The following is a 19,587-nucleotide window of genomic DNA, read 5'->3' on the forward strand; positions in this document are numbered from 1 at the left end:
TTTTGTTAACTTGTAAGGTTTTATCAGGAAAATAAAAAAAAAACAAAGCACTAGACATTTGTTGTAGGGCTCTGAATTCTAAACATTATTCTTCTCATGCCCATCTTGGCTTTCTGATCATTGTTTAGTTTCTTGAGCGATGCATAGCGAATAATTTGATTTATGTTCTAAATTGTAAACTTTGTTCTGTTTTTCATTCACGTTCAAAGCATCCAGATTCAATAGAGTTTAACTCTGCTTTTTCAAAGTAAATTCATGAGAAGTTAAAAACTATTTTGATCCAATGAAAATATAGCTACTCTTGAAGGTCATGACGGGTTTACACAACAAACAGAGAAGGAAACAAAATTGTTGGCATTTGTCAACTGTAAATACTAATGATCAAACCCTAGCAAGCAACAATGTACACACAAAAACACACTTGGTGGTATATATCACAAAAATCAGAAGCCAGATGAATCAACCAAGGAAGAATACGAAGCATTTTCATCCAAATCTACCTGCTTCTTTTGTTGCTGCTTTTACTCGATGCTCCATCACCACTACTCTTGCTTACTGGCCCCACATCCAAACCTAAGAAGTCACACAACTCTATTCTTTTATGTTTTGCAGTATCCATGTCACCGTCCCAGCAAGTCTCAGAAACAACTTCAAGAGCTTTCTCTATCTTGTCTTCTCCCACAAGACTCTCATTTTGTAGGAGGACAAGGTAAACTTGTTCCGCTGAAGCTTTCGAATCTGCCTCGACCAAGAAAAAAAAAATGGTGAGCAAGAAATCTTACTATCTATCTACCCTGGCTTTCTAAGCAAATCTGCTACGAGATTTTTTAACTGTTTTTGGTAGAAAAAGAGAGTAATATTAACCTTAACATGTAACAAAGTACAACAACAGTATATAACTTAGACCCATAAAAGGCCATATTAAATGAATGTTTGAAAATTACCTTGGGAAACCGATGACCAAGAAAGGTCAGAAGATGAGAAAACGCCCGAGTATTGATCGGGTCTGGCACTGAAGCCACATAACCAAGTAATGCAATACCAGCATATAACTTAGAGAAATCCTTTGATCCCTTTAATTCAACTGCTAACGAATCCAAAACGCCAGCACAAAAAGTTGTCATGTAAGCCTGGAAACAAAATCTTACACTTGAATAAAATCTCACTAAAAATTTGTCAAGGTGAAAAAATTCAATAATAGAGCCTCAAGCTTTCAGCAGTTTTTACTAAACAGTATAAATGACTCATGATTCCTTTTGTACATTAAGTTAAATAAAAAAGCCTGGTCCTCTTAAATCACGCTCAAAAATACTTGAATCTCACAAAATTAGCATTAAACCCATTTAAGAGAATAGCATATATTATCCATGAGCATTAATGAGAAAAGCAAGGCAAAACAAAAACAAAATCCCCCTTAGAATCCACCTCCCCTTCCAAGCACAACTCCAGCCCCGGTCTACATAATTTGATCTTGAAAAGAAGCTTTATTATTAATCAGTTCTACGATATTAAAGATTACTTAAACATTTGTAAAAGAACACGACAATACTGATTATCATAGGGAACCAGCGTGAAGTATTCCTTCCTTTGGACAATGCAAAATTCATTACTGACAAAGATAACACAAGATGCTGCCAAAATTAGTGGTCAGGACCTGGCATGTTATGGGCTTAATATCTCTGGATTCGTTAGAAACCTTAAAGTGCCTTTGGGTTCTGGATACGTTTCCAGCTTTCATTCTCTATTTTTCATTTTTTAAAATCTAACTTCATGTGCGAGTTTCCAATATTTTAAAATAATTGTCATATGAATCTAAAAACTTGTTGGTCTCCATTTTCAATTTGAAAAACCTTAAATGACAATGCATTTACTTATTTTCAGTTTGACCATCAGTAGATGATCAGAGTCACAAGGTTGAAGTGTAATGGGAGTGAATTTCTTGTAAAATTACCTAAATTACACGTTTTGTTAAGTGGAAACATGGAAATCTTTTGGACATTTCCGTTTCCATTTTTCAACAAGCTTATCCCATTTTTAAAATCATGCATGTTTTATGTTTCAAGTGAAAATGAAAGCAGGAAAGGAAAAAACCAAATGGACTTCAATTTTCATCTTCCTTTCTCTTCACAAATTCTATCCCATTAATTAACGCACAAGCTGCGACAAACACATGGAGATATGAAGAATTACTTAACCATCAAGGGTAATCCGTAGAGACAAAAGATGGACAAAGGATTTTATAGCTCCAACCAGCATGATAGACTGAAAACAGGAAAGCCAAACTAACCTCCAAATTAAGGAATATCTTTTTGCTGAACAGGATCTCAATGGTCTGAAATGCAGAAAATTATCAATATATCAGGACTTTAAAGTGAATGCTCGAAGCAATCGCATTGAAGAAGAACGCAGCAGATGCTCATTATATAGTTAGAGTTCTGATTTATTGTAGAAGAAAGTTAGGGTTCTGGTTCTACTAGTTTCACAAAGTCTGACTATAATTATTCGCCTAAAAGAATGCCTGAGACCCAGCTTATCATTAACTTCATTCTAAAATTCCAAATCCCTAAACTCACCCAAAAAGGCATAGAAAACCAATTCTAGAACTTTAGCATCTATGTTGCAATCTAAATTTTGAATTTTTGCAAGTCAAGAGCAACCTACAAACATCCCAGTGTAAAACCCACTAATTAATACAACATTTAGGACTAAAAGTGAACCATAAAAGGTATTATCTTATAAGTTTTTCTGGGGACAAGATATCCAGGCTTTATCCCAAGAATATGATTTTCACCTACTAACAACAAAAAGAATGACAATACGCCAGGCCAGAGTGTAGCCTAGGAGAATAAATTTAAGCAATAAAAAACATTATTTTCCATCCAGAACGAGTCATCAGCAAAAGATGAAAAAGTAATATAGAAAAAATAAAATCTTTTTTAATGTTGATGATGTTGTGATTCACAGCAATTAATAGACAAATGAAGAGGAAGGCTTGATAAACAGGGACATGACAAACATGAAGGTGAATAACGAAAGCTTCCATCTGCTATTCTAATATCATTGAAGAAAAGCATAAACACACAAAACAGTGATAAATTACAAGACTGACATCCTGATCTATAGAGAAAGAAACCAAATATTATCATCTATGAGGATAATAGTATCCATGATCATTAAGCACTATGTAATACTTAAATATAGTTTTGATAGGTTTTTAATATCAAACCTCAAGCTGAAAATTAACCAGCTAAAAGTCAATCACCAGAAGAATTTTAATTGGCATTGCCTTGCAGCCGAATAAATTTCACGTACAACTTCTAAATTCAACAGTTTTATGAACTCATAAGGGACTTGCAATGAACTTTTAAAAGAATTCAAAGAACCACAATTTGCAGAAAGACCGTTGAACAATCACTAAGTTGTTCAATAAACCACAATTTGTAGTATGACCTCAACCAGTCAACAAATTTACATAAACTAACAACTGCTTGCATAAGAGCAAAATCCAACTATAATGGGCTCAAGCAACAGACAACAAATGACAAACATTGATCAGGCCATCCGAAATTCAAACTTCAACAATTAATAGAACTTTAAAACACTGAAAGGACTTCCAGACCCTTACTCTCCTCGAGCAACACATTTTCAAGATTTTTCTATTGGAAAACTTGTTACACAGAACCAAACAGCAGAGTACCTACTATCATAATTTTTGGAACCAAATGCCTGAACAACCAGCCAATTTCTCATTCATGAATCAGTGTAACTGAAAGCTACATGAAAATAAAAGCTTGACGAAAGCTAATTACCTTCAGAGTGGGTATTATAACCCTGTCATGTTTCTTGTATTGTTGAAGAATCCACAGAATGTCACCAGAAAACATGCACTCCCTGGTTATTGACCCTTGTAGATAATCTAACAGTGCGGAGAGTGACACCCTCTTCAAAGAATCTTGTAACCCACCTATTGATATAACTAAACCTGATAGCAAATGTCTACTATAACAACCAACTTGAAGCAACTGTACAAAGCGCGGATATGAGTAGGTGGGGACCTGCAAGGAAACAATTCATCTTTCAATGAAGAAAAAAGCTATTCTACCCGTCTCATGAATTGATAAAACAATCTCATCACTAACCATCCATTTCGCATCTGCTTCTTTAGGAACAATTTCTTCAAGCTTATCCCTAAAAGGAATATGAGGAATATAAACCATCTGGTTGTACAAAATTCTGTAAAGAACATTTGCAGCTGCTTCTCTTAGCTTATCCATCTTCTCCACAGCTTGCTTAACAATTCCTCCAATCAAACAGGTAGCAAGGTTTTCATCAAACAATGGAAAATATTGATTGTTCTTGACAATGTCATTAGTTAACTGCTGCTTTACAGATTCAGTAGAATTTTTTCCTGGTCTTCGCTCAAACAAGCCAAGTCTCTCTTACAGAGCATGTATGTACATTTCTCAAGTCCATCTAATGCAGCCTCACGAACCCAAGAGCCCACATCACCTCTGTTGTCAACAGAATAGTCATCTAGAGCTTTAAACAAAGTCATCATCACTTCATTCTTTATCAAAAGAAACAGAGAGAAGTCCCCCTCCTCCATGAGAGAGGTAACAGAATCTGTTCTTCCCTTAATTAATGTTTCACATACAGCTACAAGCCCTTTAACAGCATTTACACGTGCTTCAGCATCCCTATCTTCAGGTTTTTCCTGCATTAAAACAAAATCATTTTAACAGCCATCTAACTAACATAACAACATAATATGTAAAATCAGTAGCAGTGAAAATGCACCTCAATCGTACAGCAGCTACAGAGCTTCAAAAGCACATTTCTCCACCTACTGGCTAAAAATTTGAATGGCAAAACACCTATTGCCAGAGCAGATCCTCTTCTTGCAGCAACATTTGGATCATTCAACATATTGAGGTACTTTGATATAACATCACCCATGACTTTATCATCAACAAGCAGATATGCTTGGACAAAGTATTTCAGGGCCTTAACAGCAGCATTCTGTTCATCAAAACACAATTTTGATTCAGGGCCTTAAATGGAATATCCCAATGAAATAAAGAAAGAAATAAACAGATATATATAACTCTTGTTTTAAAAGAATGAAACCTGTATCTGAGAGTTAGGATGTCTCAAGTTCTCATTCAGGGTGTCAAGCAAGCTTTTTTTTATCTTTTCTGTTAATGTTATGTTAAATACAGAGATGCATTCAATGAACCGAGAAACAGCTGCCCGCATTATCTCCCCTCCTTTTCCTCGATAAAGTCGTGCTTTCTCAATCGATGGAACTACACCAGCAAGGGTTTTCTGCTTATCTGTCATGAAGAGTTCAAAGCGTTGAGGTCTGTCAACATGTTTTGAAATTAGTTACCTAACAGAAGATGAAAATTCTAGGATAACTGATAATGGAAGTATGAAAATGCAAAGAACATATGAATGTTATAAGGATTCCTCAATAGAAAGAGTAAGAGATTAATCATGAGATCATCCATTAAGGAGTCATCATTAACTGAAATTTATAGATTAAGATTTTGTAATCACATCTATATGTAAGATTTCTATTTTGCTTATTTAAAAGAAATATGATTTGCATCTATTAAGAATAGTTGGAGCATAAGTTTAAAGAAGAATGTGTGACCTGAGGAAAGAGTGTAATTGCATTTATGTAGTGCTAAAACAACTTCACCGGTTGCTAATGTTGCACCATGGCGCATGCACAGATCAGATGAAAGAGTGCAAGGAATTAACTTTTCCATGACCACATTTGCGAAATACTCAGGATCATATTTTACGAGAGAGGAAAGGGCCTCCGCGGCAAGTTCTCGCAATCCTTTATCCTGAATATATAATTCCAAAAAGTATTAGTAAAAAGTACCACTCAAGAAAATTGAGCAAACAGAGACACCAATAACAAAGTTCCTGGTGCTGTGGAAACAGTAAGAAGGACAACAATGCGACCTTAATTTAGTCCTTAGGATATACTGTTTAAACTTACAATTCAGACTAGCAAAAACAAACAATAAACTAGTAAAATTGCATATCAAGATATTATTCATTTTCAGCTGCTAGAAGTAAAAGAAACCACTTTAGAGGAGAAGAAGTACTAATAGGAGGTAGAAATAACACTGGTCACATGACTCCAGACCTGAATAAAATCATATTAGCAACAAACATGCATATAAATATTCGCAATATCATTATTAGACAAAAACCAATTTTGGACATCACATGCACAAACAACCAAAGATTTTCATATGACAAAACCAACGAGGAGGGGGAGGGGGAGCCAGTTCACATACTTAGGAAAAGGAGAAATAAAAAAAAACAAATTAAGGAAATTAGAATATTTCATGTCTTCAGCAAATCCTGATAAAACTGAAGTTATATAGAAGCCTGAGTATTCCTTCAATAATGCTGAGATATCCGTACAACATCATTTTTGCGGTTGGTTTCTTGGGCTTATCCCGTCTCAACTTTGAGATGTCACTGATTCCTTTGCACCACAAAGTGCAGCTCAGCAAAAGGATCAGGCTAGATTGATTTATAGCTTTTCTTAGCAAGCAAACAATAATGCAGAGGCTATGTTTAAAAAGTGAGCACAATGTTTGGCAGATGAAAGTTTCATTTTGTAGAAAAAGAAACTAAACACTCCATCAACACTTAATAAAGATATAGCTAAGAAAAAACTAGAGAGAGAGAAGGAGAGATTAAATTTGAGCATACCCAGTGACAGATTTTTCTATCAAGTAGGTCATCCACGAATGGGAAAAGATATCCTTCGAACTTAGCAATGAAGACAGCAACATCAAGATAAGAGTTTACTCGGGAAGCAAGTGAAAAATAATCTGCAGTATTAACTATGTCAATGCCATGCGGATAATTCCCTTGTCTTCCAACATTCTCCTGAAAAGCAGCTGCTGCTGCTCTTCTGCAGTTAACCTAAGCATCATTAGCAAATCTACTCAGATGACAATTCATGCTTTAGCATTTAAAAATAACTCATTTGATGGAAAGGGCACCTCACGGTCATAGCATGCCACTGTTAGGAGGTGGGGGGCAAGTTGTTCTAAGATATTTTTCATTTCCTCATGATAATATGCCCGTCCAAATGCCCAACACACATACGCAGCAGCATCACGTACATGAGATCCAACACTATGTGGACCCCTACGAACATCATAATGTAGGGCCTGTACAGTAATTTTGCGCATTATTTCCATCAGTTCATAGCAGGTATATCTGAAAGAAGCACTCAACTTCAGTTTGCATTTAGCAATGTCAATAATATTAATAGAAATCAATGTCCTCTCTCAAAAATGATTTATTAGACCTTCTTTTTGGTTAATGATACAACACAAACAATAAGAAGGCTATCAACAACCAACTCATTAAATAAATTTTTACTAAAAGATCCCATTCGAAGACATTCTTTTTAGTTAATGATAAAGAAAAAGAGGTTTTGTAAAGAGAGGAAATCACACCAAATAGGAAGATAGTAAATCCTCACAACAACCAGTACTGACGCAACGTAAAATCATATGAAAGTCATAAAAAGGATTAGAGCTCCTATGTTGAGACAAATGGTATTAAAGCACACGTATCACCCACCATGAATCCTAACCCCAATTTCCCTTTAAAAAAGTAAATATAGAATTTCAGATAAATAGGCTCTAAATACTTCTTATCACATTGGGGGGGGGGGGGGAGCACATATACATGAACAAAATCTACAAACTAACCACAAGATCCTGTGAAAACAGCAACAGGATAAAAGGAAATAAAAGCAGAATAAAATCAAGAAAGATCAAGAGCAGAAAACAGGATATAAGGCTTAAATTTGAAAAATAAGATAACAGAACTAAAGGCTAATAAACCCAGAAATATATTAAGAATTATTCAGGATAACAACAATTAAAAAAAAAAAAAAAAGAAGAGAAATTCCAGGTCATGGATTCTGATTGATTAGATTTACCTCCAGGAACACCAAAGTTTAGTTCCATTCACATTTTTTCTGTTTTCCACGCCACAAAAACCACTAGCTTCCAACAAAGAGCCACAGACATGAGTAACCCCTCCCATTGTTCATCAGATTACTCAAGTTATGAGCACAAAATCTTCAATATCAGGTTTAGTATCAATATAAATACTGGCAACGACATCAACAATCTAGGACCATGTCCAATCTATTTTCATTTTCATCATATCTTCCTCTCCCATGATAATATGCACCATTTTTTCCCCCCTTTAGGCACCATATGCACTAGTTATTTACTGGCAAGTTGCCATCTATTCAAGCTTCTAAATCTTGGACCTCTGGGTAAAACATGATCATGTGTTTTGACAAATAAAAAAATTATAAGCAGCTAATGCAATTTAAAATAACAAATCAAATATCTCTGCACTTAAGCATATCCTCGTAGCAAACAGGAATACCACCTTCACAATGAAAGGAACAACTTTGGAAAGACAAGCAGGCAAGAGGAGGCCTCTACGAGCAAGTTCAGCCAAAGCTAGACAACCTCCATGCCATGAACCATCACCCTGGGGAAAAAATTTACTTGTGAGCAGCAGCAGAAGAAGCAGTGCCTCGTCAAATTTGATAGTGACATTCAGCCAAGCGTTCATAGTGATGTTGGATTCATATAGAGTACATCCATACAGAGATAAATGTAAATGGGAACCATTTAACTACCATGACTAGCATAGGAACGGTCAGCAAAGGAGGGTCAACCGTCAATGCATACCTCACCAGGTGAAAACAACTCAGAAACAGATGATAAAACCTCCTCAGCAAGAGAAGATGTCAACCGTGAAGTTATGCGACCTATGCCTTTTGCTGCAGACCAACGGACAACAGTATCCTGAAATCCAGCAGTAACAAGTGATAAAAAAAAAAAATTAATCAGACACTAAAACACAGTGAAAATATAAAAAGCTTAAGTTGCTATTAGATGCAAATCCATGTGAAGCTTATGGTTGTCTTTTGAAAGTCACCAGAAGATACCAGATAAAGAGAAGCTATTTCTAAACAGCAGTATGCCACCAGTAATGTTTTGTGTTTAGATCAGTACACACCTCATACACACCAACTTCAAATAAACAAACAACAAGGGAGGAAAAGAAGTCAATGATAGATAAAATTAAGTAAAACTGCCAGTCACTACAATAAGTTCATCATGCAGGATTTTCTGTTCTCTTGTCTAACTAAATTATTTGCATAATTAGATCCATTGACGTAAATGCATAAGCTGTCAAGCAAGAGATCATTAGTTATTGCTTTAAAGCACTATAATGAAGACTAAGATAGTAAACGATGTCTAAGTTTCACATAAGAGTAGTATAAAATACTCTATCACATATTTTAAGTAGGGCACTTTTCCTGCCTCAATAGCTAGCTTTTGAAAGAGAATCCCCCACCTCACTTGGATGCCCATCAACTGTAATCAAAGCTAGTGTCAACAACTCAAGAAGGGACTGCCGAAGGAGGGTTCGAACTGGTGATAGAGTCAAGTATGTGTCGCCAAGCAAAGTGTCACAAAGCTTAGCCATTGGGATCTTGTCTCTCCCAAGGTGGGCCAATTGATATAAATCTAAGATGACTAAGTCATTGACCATTAAGTAGCGTGGGAATGCTACATGGGGTGCTTAAATGACCTAGTGCTCTCATCCCAGTATCTAACATATGGGAAAAGGTTCCCTACCATACCTGGGTGCCCATCATACAACATCATGGGTAAGCTTACAGGTAAATTGATAAAGTGCATTATTAAATACATTATCTTCAACTAAAAACTTCTTTAACTAAAATATAAGAATTATAAGAAAAGAAATAAGGATCAAACCACAACATCATGTCAATTGAACGCTAGCATGATTTGTAGTGTTAACCCTAAGAGATGAGGTTTGCTAAGCAAGGGACCAAGAATTATTTTGATAACTTGAGCATAGGCTTCAATAAGTAAATTACACTCCCATCATACCTCTAACATCTTAATCCTTTCAAGATTATTGATTTGTTGACATAATATCAGAAGGAGTTAGAACTTGCGCCCTCAATGTCCTTAGTAGATGAAATTTTCGCAACAGCTATGCCAGGCATGTGCCTTATCCACATGCAGCCCTCAATGTCCTAAGTAGATGAAATTTTAGCAACAGCTATGCTGGGCTTGTGCCTTATCCACATCAAGCTCAAAAGGACCATACTGTTTGCAGATCAATGGCACATAATCTGCAAAGATGCATGCGTTTTCTTCTTCTTCTTTTTTTTTTAAATACATCAACCATGTTCATGAATGGCTTATACGAAAAATAACATTAATATAGTTAATCCAACTTCCAATAAGATACATGGTTTATACAAAATATTTTCCAAAAGGCTTACTTTCAAAGAAATCACCATTGGCTTACTTCTAGACAACACCAGACTTCTCCCCATCTTAGCAAATTTTAGCATGAAAGAGAAAAACAAAATTATCAATAAGAATCTCACCCTTTGGACATACCATATCCCTCAAACCAGATAGCAACATCTCAATGATCTCCTCAACAATTTCTGGAACATCCATGTCTTCTTCATCTTGTGCCACATCTATAGCTTGGGTTATGTTAGAGGAGCCATCATTCACAACATAATTGCCCTGATCAATTTGACCGGTTTTATTCAAAGCAACATTTATAGAGGTGCTTCTTCCCTGCATGATAGGCATACAGTTAAAACTAGAAAATGGTGCCAATCAATTAGCTCCTAGAAAAGTCTTCAGCAAAAGAATGAAATGGACTAGAACTTTTTTTTTTAAAAAAAAAAAAAAAATAAATAATATTAAAATACCAAAAATTATATTTGTAAGAGGGGAAAAAAATCATCAGAGAAGTTCAAACCATTGGAACAGGTATAAGAATGAACTCTGGAGTACATATCAACGAGACCATTGCCTTTTGTGGGAGGATCATACAACTTCATTCTAATAATTTAAATATTTAAATAATAAACAACAGTGCTGACATCCTTGCAAAGAAAGCATAAGTCAAATGCAACTGGACTCATCTGGTCCGCCCTCCTGAGTATTGCAGGAGCCTTCTGCTGAATGATTTAACTTATTAGTGCTTAGTTTTTTAGTTTGGATTTGTTGTAACCTTTTGTTCTTTCCTTCAAGCTTAGCACTTGCCTTCTTATCCAAAAATAAATAATAACAATAACAACAACAACAATAATAAACAGTTAATTGGGTCTGTTTCTGTATTTTTATTATTTTTAACATGACAAAAAAGCAATTCATTCCTAGTAGCTGCTTCATTTTTTAATGGGACAAATCTAAGATCTAAGTATCAACCTCATAAAGTCTGGCTCCAAATAATGAATTCGTTGAATCCATAGCAAAGTGTAGAATTTGAGTTCCACATCAGAAGCATTGCCATTTTGACTTGGTGTTACAGAGACTTTGTGCTCTCCAACATCATGAGCTATCTTTTTGGGCAAGCTCTCCCAAAGTTTCTTATCAAAATCCCCTAGTCTAAACATCCATTTTTGCCAGTTACAGAACTACGTATAGCTGATAAGATGTGAGATCACATCAAAGATTGTAAAAGAAAAAGACTGACCACATAACGCCATGAAGGCAAACGATGAGGAAGGGCAGTAAGCCCAATTCGCTGAGTTAGCTTCATCAGATACTTGCGAAGCAAAGGACTTCGTGCTGCAGTTGAGGACTTGTATAGTGTCGAAGTGTCATTCCAAACAACAGGAATTACATCAAGCAAGAGTTTACGACTACCAGCCTGCATACAAATAGATGCCGCAAGAGGTAGAAGAGATGATGTTAACAGAGCAATTTTCCAAATGACCACTTTCATAAAAGCAAAACTAAATATCCTAGATAGCCAATCTTTCTATTGGTTAGATGCATATCATGAAACTTTTCCCCACATCCGGACCTAAAAGAAAGAGAATCCATTTGCGTGAATATTTATAACCAAAACAAGGAAAATATTTGCATCTGAGAGTGTAGATGAAAATAACGAAAACAGAACCTTAAAAATGGTGGCCAGTGATTCAACAGCACCAAGTAATTGGAAGTGATGAAAGACATCCTCCGTGACAGAAGACAACACTTCATGTGTCCACTCAACAAACCTGAAGACATCAGAAAAACTAGTTTATGCAGAAACCGAAATGATTCTTTTTTTTATTAAACAAAAAACAAAAAAAAAGAAAAGAAACTGAAATGATTCTTCACTCTATATCATTATTCAACCAGCAAGGGAAAGGGCCTTTGCTTTCCAACCCGAGAGCCTGTTCTGTATCTTTTCCTATACGCATTTATAAGTATCCTTGGTAACTCTGTTGTGAAGCAGTGGAACACCAACGTACATGCCAAGATGGTCGGTGCATTGAAATTCCAGGCTATTGCATATGAAGGACACTCTATATCATTATTAGTAAAGAAACAAAGTTCTACATACCTGGTAAAAGCCTTGGTCATATCTGGACGTGTTAGAAGCCTAGAGAGCACTAGTCCAGCCATAGTGCGCATAGGCCCCGCAGTTGAGAGGTAATCCTTACAAAACCCTAAAATTCTCAACACAAGAGGGGCGAGCTCAAGATCGTTGAGCTTGGTATTGTTGGCAATACTGGTGTCCACAGTGGAGATGTCAAAAGGAACTAATACAAGTATATAAAGCCACAACAGCATCACACATTTAGCTTCCATCTCTCCTGTGCTTTCCTGCCTCAATGATGTTGCTGAACTCGTGTGATGACACTTCTCCAACAGAGCTACGGCGAGTTCTAGATCAGAAACTTGATGAGGGAAAAACTTGATCACACTCTTGTATCCACAAACTGTAACTAATGAATAGATAATGATGCATATTGGCTTGGTTATTTCAAGAATTTCATCTGAATCTACACCAAGTTCAATTGTTCTAGAACGAACAATGTACATCAATGGGGAAACAATGCTTTCCAGGTAAGGTTCTAGAAGCTGACCCTGCTCCTGATACTTATCCAACTGCATATAGAGAGAAAGACTTTCTCAAAAAATGAAGCATGCATTTCACAAACAGAAAAGTGCATAGGCCAGAAACCCCAGACCCAAAGGCCCATAGTCATCACAAACAGGTTTAATGTTTCCCTCTTCACATTTAATTAATAAAGACAAAACCACTGAACAAAATTAAAACATAACAAAAAGCACAAGGAGAGAAGGAGAGTAGGAGTACAATGGATCGGATTTTGTGAACTGAAGAAGGGTCAGAGACTCGGCCATTTGAAACAATGTCGTCGAGAATGGACTTGACTAGGTTCCATTCTTGAAGGAAGTACTTCTGCAGCACCCTGTCCTTGGAATCATACTCATCCTCCTCTTGATTTACCGTAACAAACGATTCCTCCTCCTTCTTCACTGTCTCTTCTTCAGCTACTGCCGCCATGAACTTGATTCAGTTCCCGCCTGTGTCGACGAAACGAGGCCTTCCCAGAGTCGATGATCTTTACAGGGATCCGGAAATTCAAATTTGTAGATTTTTTTTTTCCTATTTCTTTCTGAGATCCATTGATTTTTTTTTTTTTTTGAATGCATATTTTTTTAATTTTCATTCAGCCTGTTTTCTACTTATTATTCAATTAAAAATCATATTTTAATATTATTATTCTGATTCTTAATATAAAAATTTATTTAATTTTTATTTTAATTTTAAATATAAAATATCAGTCTTTTTTTTTATATTTATTTTATTAAAATCTTTTTATAAAAATAATAATTTTAGTCGATATATTATATTAATAAAAATGTTTTTAAAAAATAATACATATTTATTATAAATAATTAATATAACTAATTTTTTTAATCTATTTAAATTAATTAACTTGTTTTTATATTACCGAACTGAGATAGAGAAAAAATTAAGGGAAAATGACAATAAAATACCACTTGAATTCCAAAAGGACAAATAAGGGATCTGAATAAGCAAAATGACAAATAGGGCACTGGGTACCAATTTGGAATTCATATTTTCAGCGAAAAAACCGAAATGCCCTTATCAGTGAGGTAAAATGAAGTGAAACTGAAATGAAAATAAAGATAGAGCAGAGCACCGGTTGAGCACATGAAGAAGGAAAGAGAAACGCTGGAAGAACACATCAGAGCTGAAAAGAGGTGAGTTTAAGTCGGTAGTCTTTGGAAATGGTATAATCTTACTCCTCCGCATCATAATTTTTTTGGGATTGCTGATTTAATAGATTTTGGTTGTGGGCAAGAGGTTTTGTAGCAAGAGAGAGAGTAAACATGTCGCATTAACTGATGGTGGGGTTTGAGTAGTTCCTTTTTGTGTCTGCTTTATGGCGCAATGGTGGGGACAGGTGTGCTGGAGATGAGGTTTTATACTTTATATTGACTATTTCGAATGACGTAGCGGAAATCAAGAAAGGTGGCAAGCAATTACGTAGGCGTGAAGTTTGCGTTCAAGTGGTGAACGTTGTTAAAATCAATAATGGAGTTGTGAAACCCTATAATAAAGTTGCGAATAGAAGAAAAGTTTCTCTCTTTGTGTGTGTTTTGGGTGTCACGTACGTTGATGGAAACTAATTGGCGGAGAAGTTAATTTTTTTATATTTAATGTTGTTTGCTGCAGGTTAGCAAGTGGTGATGTCTTGTAACATTGTATCAACATCTTCAAAAAGACTTGCTTGTTATTTTCACGTAGATGGGAAGTTTGTGGAAAAGGACAATGGCGAAGTTAAATACTGTGGTGGGACTGTCAGAGTAAGAGTAATAAATGAGGGTACAAAACTTGAAGATTTGAGGGCAATGATAGGCGAATGGTGCAGCATGGATTGTCATGGCTGTGATATTAAATACACTTTGAGTTTTGATGAGAGGGTATTGGTAGATCTTATAGATGATGGTGAGTTGATAATCTATTTGAATATAATGACCGTAATGCACATATTTATATAGCACATAAAGGTAATGACAATGTGGAGGAAGGAATGGGTTATCCAGAAATGTAAGTGAGAAATTTTTTTTTGGTGGTTATGAAAGTTGATAATTGTTGTAATGTTGTAGTAAATCTCTTAACAACAGTGGTAATTATAAATGCAGGATCTCAAGAATGGAAGGACTGTCAGAACAGAGTGATGAGCCTACGTTGGAGGGAAATGCTTTGGAAAGTACAAGTTCTGGAGGCAGTGAAAGACCTAATGTAAGCCTACCATACGGAGTAGTGAGTGCACCTACACCTTTGCCGGAGATGAATTCTTTGAAATGGAAGGAATTGTTGTTAGGACGGAACCAAACTTTTGCAAATGCAGAAGATTTCAAGAAGAAAGTACATAAGTTCAGTATTGCAAACAAGTTTGAGTACAAGTATGTGAAAAATTGTAGGGGAAAAATGTATGTGAAATGTAGTGTTGAAGGTTGTCCGTGGAGGATAAGTGCAAGAGTGGGCAGAAAGAGTACTCCCTTTTTACGTGTGGCAACATTCATAAATGAGCATGTCCATAATGCACAAGACAATCTTTGTGTGGAACATTGTGGTTCAGCTAGCTTGACAGCATCAATCATCAGAGATGAGGTAAATGATCACATAGACAGGCGTCCAAATGATATAAGGAAGACTTTAGAAAGAGATTATGGTATGAAGTTGACATATAAACAAGCATACAGGCGAAGCAAAAAGCTTTAGAGGACATACATGGCAGGCCTGACCAGTCTTATATGCTTATTCCGTGGATATGTGAACGGTTGAAGGAAACAGATAACAAAACCGTGGCCAAATGGGTGGCTAATACTAATAACACATTTGAGCGTGCATTCATAGCATATGGGTGTTGTATAGAAGGCTTTATAGCTGGTGCTAGACATGTACTGTACATTGATGGATGTCATTTAAGTGGACCGTATAAGGGGACGTTACTGTTGGCGTCTGCTTATGATGCTGACAACGAATTGTTACCTTTTGCGATTGCTATTGTAAAGGGAGAGACACTTGAGGATTGGACATGGTTCTTATATATGATTAAGGAGATAGTTGGCTCGATGGAATTGACAATTGTGTCAGATCGACACAATGCAATAATAGGCGCCGTGCAAGCAATATTTGGTGGTGAGAGGCATGCATACTGTTACAGACATGTTAAGGAAAACTTCAGTGCACAAATGATTAAATTAAATAGAGGAAAGAGGAAGACTAGTGGGAAAGCAAGGGAGGAGGGACTGCAATACCTGGATGCCATTGCATATGCAAGGCTTGACACCGAGTTTGATGGTGCAATGGATAACATGAGAAAGTTCAATCCACAATTATTTGAGTGGCTTCTTAATCATGGTGATGTTGAAAGGTGGGCCTTAAGTAAATTCCCATTTAAACGGTGGGATAACATCACAACAAACCTTGCTGAGTCATTCAATGCTTGGATGTTGAAAGAGAGACGATATAATGTTGCCCAACTTATACATGAGCATCGTGAGAAAGTGGCAAAGAAGATGTATGCAGCAAGCATAGCAATGAGTAATTGGAAAAATGGTGTAGGCCCAAACATAGATGCAAAATTGGTGGACAATGTTGCTAGATCAGCATGCATGCTGAGTGTACCTTATGGAGGAGGTAGGGTGTGTGTCCATACAGCAAAAGGAGCTGTACATGTTGATCTTGGTCTAGGCGAATGCACCTGTGCAGCTTGGCAAATGTCAGGCATTCCATGTCCCCATGCCTGTGCAGCGATTAAGGCTGTGAATTGCAATGTCTATGATTTTGTTGATGAATGCTACAAGATTACATCACAGCAAAAGATTTATGGCAGGAGTATGATTCCAGTGGCGACAGTAGACATGCCAAATCCTAACAATTACTGGGTGGAAAATATAGGAAGTCAAGTGTTCTTGGCACCGCCTTTGACTAATCGACCGCCAGGAAGGCCTAAAGTAAAAAGACGAGAGTCACAGTTCCAGAATAGGAAGATCTACCATTGTAGCACATGCAAACAAGTTGGGCACACAAGAAGAACGTGCAAGAATCCAAACCCAAGTTGAACTTAGATGTCAATAGATATGGTGATTTTTTGGTGTAAATAGTGTTGCGTGAATGGTAAATCCCATTGCATGTGTAGTGTAGTTAGTATGAAAGTTATGGTTCAATGTTTACCGTGCTGTACTTGAGGTGCAGACATTTGAATATATGTAATGCATCTGCTGTTATATTGCTGCTGGTTTTTGGTAAATACTGTTGCGTGAATGGTAAATCCCATTGCACGTGTAGTTAGTATGAAAGTTAATGGTTCAATCATGTCATAAATACTGTATCAGCTGTCATATTGCTATTGTTTTTTGATAAATAGTGTTGCGTGAATGGTAAATCCCATTGCACGTGTAGTGTAGTTAGTATGAAAGTTATGGTTCAATGTTTACCGTGCTGTACTTGAGGTGCAGTCATTTGAATATATGCAATGCATCTGCTGTCATATTGCTGCTGGTTTTTGGTAAATACTGTTGCGTGAATGGTAAATCCCATTACACGTGTAGTTAGTGTAGCTAGTGTGAAAGTAAACGGTTCATGTTTATCGTGATGTACTTGAGGTGTAGTGATTTGAATATATGTAATGTATCTGCTGTCATATTGTTGCATTGTATTGTTCATGGCAGAAAATCTGCCCAGCCCGGCAAGAGGGTGCAAAACCCAGTATAAAAGTAGTAAATACCACTGAAAGAGTTGTAAATCCCTCTATGTGTTTGCAAAATTCACCTCCGACCTTTACCGTTTTGAGACCAAAGTTGCGCAGGGCAATTTTTTTGGGATGCAAAACCCACTGTAAAAGTAGTAAATCTCAGTTGGAGAGTTGTAAATCCCTCCGTGTGTTTTGCAAAATTCACCTCCGACCTTTACCGTTTTGAGACCAAAGTTGCGCAGGCCAATTTTTTTGGGATGCAAAACCCACTGTAAAAGTAGTAAATCTCAGTTGGAGAGTTGTAAATCCCTCCGTGTGTTTTGCAAATTTCACCTCCGACCTTTACCGTTTTGAGACCAAAGTTGCGCAGGCCAATTTTTTTAGGGATGCAAAACCCACTGTAAAAGTAGTAAATCTCAGTTGGAGAGTTGTAAATCCCTCCGTGTGTTTTGCAAAATTCACCTCCGACTTTTACCGTTTTAGGACGAAGTAGCACAGCCCAATAAACATACGGTTGGAAAACCCACTGAACAAGTAGTAACACTCACTGTAAAAGTTGTTATTCCCACTATGTGTTTTGTCAAACTCAGTGTGGTATTTGTGTTTTTCTTGAGTTGCCCTGCCGCTCAAAACAGGTTGTCAAACCCCTTCAAGAAGTGGTAAAATTCGCTTCTACAGTTGTAAATCTCGTCACATGTGTTGTAACAATTTGGGAAAATGGTTTAACATTACTTGAAAATGAGTTGCCTTTACAATCCCTGAAAACAGTTTGCAAATTCCCTTACATACATGACATTAACTAACACATCACTAAACTTAGACAGCGTCATTTACTGCCGTGATGCACGCTGCTTTTTCCTTGGTGTGGGCTCTGGGGATGACAGCAAGTTCAATGCTTCTTCACGTCTTGAATTGAGCTCATGATTAACAAGCCACCACATTAGGTTTCGTCGGAAATCAGCAACATGTTCTTCACCGTAGTCAAGCGTCACACCGGGCTCCCATTTGCTCAACCATATTAAAACATGAACGCCACAGTCTCGCCTGCACATGGCAACAATGTCCATGAGTGAAACACGAAGTAGCATTCATACATTATTACATCAACAACTAATACCACTCACAGATTGTTCTGTTGAGGAACAGGGGCCCAAATAATGTCACTCATCTGCTTCTTTCCAATGGTATTGGGCTTTACTATCTCAATCATGTCATAAAATCGATCCCTCTGCACAACACATACTTGCATTTGTAAATAATTTGGTAAACAAAGAGCATGCTACACAAGAACAGTAACAATAGTCTTACACATCCGGTCACCACAGTCATCATATCATCATCAGCTGCACCTTTCTTCTTACTCTTCTTAGTAGGAAAACTTGGCTTCATTGAGTCCAGCACATAGAAATTCATTGTCTTAGGCTCAAGCACAAGACAAAACCAGTGAGCACCAACAAGTGTAGGTCCAAATATCAAGTCACAGTCTCCTATGTTGTAACCGACATATTCAGGCAGCAACTGCTTTTCTCGTTTTCTAGCATCCCACCGAGATGGGTTCGCAGCTAGTATTGCCTGCAGCATCAAATGATTAGTCATGTAGCAGTAACTATTTTGTATTAATCTTAGTAACCTTACCATAAAGTCAGCATCAAATATGTGTCGCTTGACTTCTCCTTCGCTCTTCATATCAGCCAGTAAAGTCTTGCACTAACAAGTCTCTTGTAGCTTAAATCAATTACAGCCATCAACTTTTGATGTAAGCTTTGCAACTCCTGCATCACATCATTAAAAAAAGGTCAAACACTTTATCTTTTTAATGCACATTGAAATTACGAAGCAAATAAACACACCGGGTGTAAGTCAGCGACACTTCTCCTTCTTCTCTCCTCATCTCCAACCCTAACTTTCGA

At 36.7% G+C, this 19,587-nt stretch overlaps 2 protein-coding genes across 2 annotated transcripts; one reads left to right on the forward strand and one right to left on the reverse strand.

The window, feature by feature from the left end:
* Window positions 1-222: 222 nt before the first annotated feature.
* Window positions 223-13,474, reverse strand: LOC114717562 (tubulin-folding cofactor D-like). Its single transcript, XM_028902753.1, is given in 19 exon segments — window positions 223-512; window positions 515-742; window positions 945-1,130; window positions 2,288-2,332; window positions 3,810-4,055; window positions 4,140-4,382; window positions 4,430-4,714; window positions 4,798-5,019; window positions 5,128-5,333; window positions 5,657-5,855; window positions 6,742-6,957; window positions 7,038-7,208; window positions 8,455-8,559; window positions 8,763-8,879; window positions 10,521-10,709; window positions 11,617-11,793; window positions 12,046-12,148; window positions 12,478-13,025; window positions 13,237-13,474. Coding segments are annotated over 19 exon segments (3,765 nt in total). The 5' UTR covers window positions 13,447-13,474; the 3' UTR covers window positions 223-443.
* Window positions 13,475-14,361: 887 nt separating this feature from the next.
* On the forward strand, window positions 14,362-17,045 carry LOC114717563 (uncharacterized). Its single transcript, XM_028902754.1, has 4 exons — window positions 14,362-14,374; window positions 14,973-15,021; window positions 15,117-15,588; window positions 15,681-17,045. The coding sequence occupies exons 1-4, from the start codon at window positions 14,362-14,364 to the stop codon at window positions 17,043-17,045; spliced, it is 1,899 nt and encodes a 632-aa protein (XP_028758587.1).
* Window positions 17,046-19,587: the final 2,542 nt, after the last annotated feature.

Source organism: Neltuma alba, unplaced genomic scaffold, assembly GCF_004799145.2.
Source record: "Neltuma alba isolate B1F8T4 unplaced genomic scaffold, ASM479914v2 tig00011755_pilon, whole genome shotgun sequence".
Lineage (NCBI taxonomy): Eukaryota > Viridiplantae > Streptophyta > Magnoliopsida > Fabales > Fabaceae > Neltuma > Neltuma alba.

Excerpts from the sequence above, each read along its gene's own strand:
- LOC114717563 (XM_028902754.1), top strand. Across the intron at positions 15,022-15,116 it reads GGAATGGGTTATCCAGAAAT|GATCTCAAGAATGGAAGGAC; the intron begins GTAAGTGAGAAA and ends TTATAAATGCAG. Across the intron at positions 15,589-15,680 it reads CATCAATCATCAGAGATGAG|GCGAAGCAAAAAGCTTTAGA; the intron begins GTAAATGATCAC and ends ACAAGCATACAG.